The sequence below is a fragment of the Bombus bifarius genome, unplaced genomic scaffold, assembly GCF_011952205.1.
Source record: "Bombus bifarius isolate JDL3187 unplaced genomic scaffold, Bbif_JDL3187 scf7180000009881_frag, whole genome shotgun sequence".
In the NCBI taxonomy this organism is placed as follows: Eukaryota; Metazoa; Arthropoda; class Insecta; order Hymenoptera; family Apidae; genus Bombus; species Bombus bifarius.
This window is the reverse complement of record NW_022885396.1, coordinates 5,134-12,008: the sequence shown is the minus strand read 5'-3', so window position 1 is coordinate 12,008 and position 6,875 is coordinate 5,134. Positions and strand designations below refer to the sequence as shown.

The 6,875-nt window shown below is 38.9% G+C and overlaps 2 protein-coding genes across 2 annotated transcripts; both read left to right on the top strand.

The window, feature by feature from the left end:
- The first annotated feature begins 306 nt into the window (after nucleotides 1-306).
- LOC117215940 lies at nucleotides 307-1,472 on the top strand. The gene has a single exon (XM_033462497.1). It carries the CDS (start codon nucleotides 320-322, stop codon nucleotides 1,415-1,417), a length of 1,098 nt encoding a protein of 365 aa, XP_033318388.1. The 5' UTR covers nucleotides 307-319; the 3' UTR covers nucleotides 1,418-1,472.
- Nucleotides 1,473-5,460: 3,988 nt separating this feature from the next.
- Nucleotides 5,461-6,420, top strand: LOC117215939. Its single transcript, XM_033462496.1, has one exon. The coding sequence runs from the start codon at nucleotides 5,829-5,831 to the stop codon at nucleotides 6,330-6,332; it is 504 nt and encodes a 167-aa protein (XP_033318387.1). The 5' UTR covers nucleotides 5,461-5,828; the 3' UTR covers nucleotides 6,333-6,420.
- Nucleotides 6,421-6,875: the final 455 nt, after the last annotated feature.

Below are 6,875 nucleotides of genomic sequence, written 5' to 3'. Positions count from 1 at the left end.
TTGCGTATGCCTCAAGACTATTAAATTCCGCCGAACAAAACTACTCTACTGTCACGGTGGTCGTGAGAACGCAACGAAAGGATGGTTATGCCTCACATACCTTGGTCAGCAAAATGATGGCTAAGCAGTAATAGAAACTGACAAGAGTACCGCTAAACAAAACGAACTAATCGCTACCCTGATTGAACAATTTGAAAGCCTAACTCACGAGTTTAGAAGCTTTAGAAACAGCACCGATCAAAACATTAAAAACATAAAAGAATTTGCGGAAACTAGCGATAGAAATCGCTCTAAAGAAATACGCTATCTTACAAAAACCATGGAAATAAAATACGACACCGAGACTGACCAGTCGCAAATAAACGCCCATTTAGAAACCGCTGCTGATAACGTAACGGATGACGAAACTGACGGACCGAACACGTCACAAAGACCACGAGCCGCATCTAGCCGCGCCGCGATTAAACCAATAAACAACTACAACGAAGATCGAGGGCTCGAGGCAGATAAGGCCATACGAACTGTCGAGACACTACGTGGTCAAGATGACGTAGGCGTTGAAGATTTCATCTTATCGGTCCGCAAAGCAAGAGCTAGGTGCAAGGCAAGTGACAGAGAGCTATTATTAGATCTCATACTGATCGAAAAGATTACCGACAACGCGAAACGAAACATACGATATCTAAAAATCAACTCGTTCGAAGACTTATATTCATGCTTAAGACAACACGTATTAACACCAACAACTATTAGCAACTGTAGGGACAAATTAAAGAATTTAAAACAAGGGGCAACAGAAAGTGTACAATCTTTTAACTCCAGATTCCGACAACAGCTAAACGAATTAAATTATGCAGTCCAAAACGAAAACCGCACACCAACAGAAAGACGCGTAGCTATAGATATTGAAGAACGCGAAGCACTTAAAACATATTTGCTCAACTTACGATACGAGATAGGACAGATGGTGGTATCTAGCGATCCAAAGAACCTGAACCTTGCCCAACAACTAGCAGCTGATAGAGAACAATGGTTACGAGAAGCAAATCGTGTTGCCAACCGCCCAAAGAATCAATCTCACAACATTACATTAGTATCCAAGCGAACTACTACCGATTCACAGCCACAAACTTCTGCTCAGCTACCTAGCAGACCATTAGACGACCGCATGAAACCGAAGTGTCCAAAGTGTTTACGAATTGGACACACAGCCGAAAAATGCTACTCTCGAAATTTTCCATTCGCCAGCCAAGGAAAGATTCCACCTCGAGTAAACCAAACAACGGAGAACCCAGAGGAAGCTTACCTCGAGTTAACTGCACCACCACCGGAAGATTACTATCAATCGTACTGCAACGAAGAGACGGAGGAAGAGCCAGATTCCTCATCGATACCGGAGCAGGAATCAACCTTATAAAAGAAAAAGCCTCACTAAACGTCCAAACTTCTAACCCAAAAACCTTCCTAATGGGAAGTGACAAACATACCACTAACAAAATTTGCAATTTAACCATGCTCAAGAAAAATCATCAATTCTACGTAGTCCCTAACAACTTTCCCCTAATCGAAGATGGAATAATCGGACTCCCATTCCTTACAAAGTATCAATACAGCGTCACTAACAATAAACTAACCTTAGACGAAATTATATTACCATTCCAGGAAACCGATAGCAAAATAAAACCAGGCGAAACTCTAATCTCAGCCCAATACATCGAAGCAAAGCCCACAACAGTATGTTTCATCAACACTGGTAAGCAAATCTGTCACATTACAAACGAAATAGAGAAACCCGATAAACTAAGCCAAATTAATAAATTCGCACAAATAATACGTACCAAACATATTGATCCAGAACTTCGAGAACCCCTTCAGAAAATCCTCATCAATTACTTAGACGTTTTTAATATGGAAACAGACTCATTACCATGTACCAACTTGACAGAACATACAATCACACTCAAGACAGACAAACCTATAAACATCAAATCTTATAGACCGCCCGAATGTCATAAAAAGGAAATCGAGACTCAAATCAACGACATGTTAGACAAACACTATGATTTGTTTGTCTAACAGCAAACAGACCAAGACGCGTATCCTTTACCAAATTCGGACGAAATACTCGAGCACTTAGGCAAAGCTAAATTTTTCTCGGCCCTAGACCTCTCGTCAGGATTTCACCAGATACCTATGGAGCAAAATTCCAAAAAATATACTGCATTCTCAACCCCACAAGGTCACTTCCACTATAATCGCATGCCCTTCGGCCTTAAAAACGCACCGGCGACGTTTCAACGTATGATGGATACCGCGCTACGGGGGTTAATAGGAAATAACTGTTTCGTATACCTGGATGACATTATAATATTCGGGAGCACCATCCAAGAACATAACCGAAATCTAGCCATTATACTAGACAGACTACAAAATTTAGGATTAAAAATACAACCGGACAAATGCGAATTTTTGAAACCGGAATTAGAATACTTAGGACACGTAGTAACAAAGGAAGGAGTAAAACCTAATCCCAAAAAGATTCAAGCCGTGAAAGACTTTAAAACACCAAAGACCGCGACCCACATAAAGTCATTCTTAGGACTCGTTGGATACTATAGAAAATTTATACGTAATTTTTCTAAAATCGCAAAACCATTGACAGATCTCACAAAAAAGGACACTCCATTCTACTGGACCGATAGACAACAACTTGCATTTGACACACTAAAACAAAAACTCTGCGAAGCCCCTGTACTACAATATCCAGACTTTGACAAAACATTCACATTAACAACAGACGCAAGTAACGAAGGGTTAAGAGCAATACTCTCCCAAGACGGACATCCATGCTGTTATATATCCCGAACTTTGAACCCTCCTGAAAAGAATTATTCCACAACCGAGAAAGAGTTATTAGCAATAGTATGGTCAATCAAAAGACTAAGACAATACCTACTTGGTAGAAAATTTAAAATTCAAAGCGATCATTAAGCCTTGAAATGGTTAAAGAATGTTAAAGACCCCTCATCGAGACTCATGCGATGGCGTTTGAGACTCGAGGAGTACGATTATGAAATCGAATACAAAAAAGGAAAAGAAAATACAGCTGCAGATGCTCTATCCCGATTGTATCCTATCACTAATGAAGAAATCCAACCCAATGTAGAAAACCCGGACTATTATGACGAGTATATAGACTGGAAAATCAATATCACCCCAGCTCCGATAACTCAAAAACCTAACAGACCACGCTTTAAACAAATTACAAAGACCGAACTGGGAGACTTTAACGAACAGCATTGGTTGCGTCAATTAACCAAACACTTTATTAAACACCGAACCGGACGCTTACAAATAGGAATAAACGACAATAGCTTCAGCACGTTAGAAAAGGTAAATGTTCAACTCATGCTAAGGTTTCTAACAACTAGATTCCCTCAAATTAAATTAATATTTGGACAAGATCCGCCAGTAGACTACGATAACGAACAAAAACAAACGATACTACGCGAAAATCATAACGAATTAGTAGGACACTTAGGTATACACCGCACCGTGAAACGAATACAAGAGCACCATCACTGGACAAACCTAGAACAAGACGTTACAGAATTCATACAAAACTGCGAAACCTGCCAACGAGAAAAGCTAAATCGTATCAGGGCCAAGGAACAACCTATGATAACTGACACACCGCTTAATCCTAATGACAAAATCGCAATGGACATATTCGGACCTCTCACAAAAACCAAACGGGGCAATCAGTTTATCCTGTCTATCCAAGATCAATTAACCAAATATCTCATCCTCATACCCTTAAAAGACCAAACAGCCAACTCAATCATTAACGAACTTTTGGATCACTATGTGTACATATTTTCCGCACCAAAAAGTATTCTGACGGACATGGGACGAAATTTCGTATGTAAATTGATGGACACATTTGAAAGGGCTTTCAAAATCCGACACATAAAAACCACTTCTTTCCATCCACAATCTAACGGATCCCTTGAACGAAAACATGCCGTAGTAAAGGACCTTATTCGAACTTGTACGACCGACCGACAGAACGACTGGGATGAAAACTTAAAATTAATATGCATGGGATATAATACTTCAGTACACGAGACGACCGGACATACCCCATTCGAACTAACATTTGGACGACAAGCTAACATGCCATCCTCAATATCAACCACTCCTAGCCTAACCAGAGAACAATTGTTTAACCTCTGGAAAAATCGACACAACGCCTATATAGCTAAAGCAAGACGAGTTACCGAATCTAACAAAAAGCGATACCAGAGGGATCAAATGCGAAAAATTATTAAAACACAGACGATATTCCGAGTAAAAGATAAAGTATGGGTACATAACGATCACAAAACTAACAAGCTAGACCACGAATGGCTAGGACCTGCAGAAATCCTCTCATCCAATCCACCCACCTATCTTATCGAATATTCCAACGGTCACACGCAAAGAATCCACGGTAACAGGCTAAAACCCTACCTTTCAGGAAGAAGACCATAATATGGATCATCATAACACTCGAGTACATTAGAAGCGATCTAGAAGTAAAACCATTGAATTACGCCAACATATTCCTGGAACACATTGACAATTGCTATCTGTACAACGAACAAATAGATATCACCCTTATAGTAGGCCTTAACGATCCAATTGACCAAGTTAATAGATTACAAAGCGTAATAGATTTAATAGACCGTCAATGTAAACCACCTTGCGCTTACATACCAGAAATAAGCAGCCTAAAATTTAAGTACAGAAATCTTCAAAACCTGACTCGGCAACTCAAATTATTATTGCTTTATAAAAGCAAACGCGGATTGCTCAATGTCATAGGCTCAGTATCCAAAACTTTATTCGGAACTCTCGACGAAAACGATTTAGAACTCATTAACAAGAACATCGATACATTATTTGATTCCAACAATAAAATAAAAACAATTCTTAGTAACAAAACCGCACTCATCAAACGCGTGCTAGACAATACCAAAACAAATCAACTTGAAAACTTAGCCAACGATATACACAAGATTGAAAACCACAATGAAAAAAACGAAATATTAGTCTCCCTATTAATTCAAACCGAATCTACCATATCAGAACTCCATATAAACATCGACGAAATTTTTAACACTGTTATGTTAGGGAAACAAGGAATCATAAACCCACAAGTTATAGAACCCGAACAATTCTTAAAAACACTTGACCAAATAACGAGACAAAACTTTATGACTAACCATATCGAACCATCAGTTCAAAACTTTCAACTAATTCTAGATCTAAGCAAACTAAAGGTATGGATAAGAGATAACAAACTTATATATACAATAACTGTGCCGCTTTTGGAAAACAATGAATGGAAAATAACTAAAATTTACCCGATACCTTCCAAACAAAACTCTGTATTCATTGCGCCTGTAATATAAACTGATTTGATACTAACCGACTCAGAACAATACACCTTTGTCGATAGTCACTACTTAAACAAATATTGTAAACGAACGGCAATCATCCACATTTGTAAAAGAACTCAACCGAGTCACAATAGAATCAATTCACCTGAATGCAGATCAGAATTAATTACTAATCGACAGACGGTCAAAACTTGCCCGACTGCTGTCTTCAAGCTGGAAGAATTGACGTTCGTACCTTTGCAGACGGAAAACCGTTATATTATTATTCCTGCGAAAAATGTACAAATCGACGTGTTATGTAAGACACATAAAATCCTAGAAATTAGACAACCAAGCTTAATTAGCAGTAAAACCGGGTGCATAATCACATACGATCATAATATTATGAAAATAGGAGGATCACATAAAAATATCTCTTACGAAATCAAATTTAAGAATAGCATATACAGCTTCGAAGAAACAGATGTTCCAATATTAGAGAAAATATTAGAAACAGCTCCAAAAGTAACTCACAATTTTAACCAATATAAAGCCAACCTCGACACATTACAAACACAAATCAGTACCCTGCAATTTGAGCGACGCATAAATTCATTGAAGGAATATGGCATATCCACACTACAAATATTAGGAATCATAGCCCTAGGACTAGGAACAATATATGTAATGTATAAATGTAAACTTTTCGAATGTCTACGCCGATCATTTCCTAAAAATGTACGTATCAAAATACTCTGCCCTACCGCTCGCGTAAACAGGATCGATCAAACATCAACAGTACCAAGGACGGTCACCTTCCAAAATATCACCGAAGACGAAGATGAGGGGATCATTCAACTTAGAAGCCCCACCAGAGCCTTACGCTTTAGCGGAGCAAAGCGAAGCTAAGGAGGGGGGAATGTCACGGTGGTCGTGAGAACGCAACGAAAGGATGGTTATGCCTCACATACCTTGGTCAGCAAAATGATGGCTAAGCAGTAATACAAACCCTATGTGACCGGCATCCAGCGATAGCCCCTCCACAGGAGCCGGGTCCTTGATATAAAAAAGTACCTCTCGAGTCGTTGTAAGAACATTCTTTTCTGTGCTGTTTGACCATTCTGTATTTTTACTCTGTCAGTGTTCAATAAATTTTCTAATAACAATCAAAATTTAAGTACGAATTTCTCACCTTGCGTGCGGAACGTGAAATTACCCCGAATCGACGAGACACTACCATAGAAAAGGAGTGTCTGGCAATTGTTTACAGCGCAATGCACTTCCGACCGTATCTTTACGGAAGAAAGTTTACTATCGTAACCGATCATAAACCTTTAGTGTGGATGCATTCTATCAAAGATCCTACTTCTAGAATTTGGAAATGGAAATTAAAATTATCGGACTTTGAATTTGATATTGTATACAAAGAAGGCAGAGCGAACGCAAACGCAG

Excerpts from the sequence above, each read along its gene's own strand:
- LOC117215940 (XM_033462497.1), top strand. The coding sequence starts at position 320 with ATGGAAATAAAATACGACACCGAGACTGACCAGTCGCAAATAAACGCC.
- LOC117215939 (XM_033462496.1), top strand. The coding sequence starts at position 5,829 with ATGAAAATAGGAGGATCACATAAAAATATCTCTTACGAAATCAAATTT.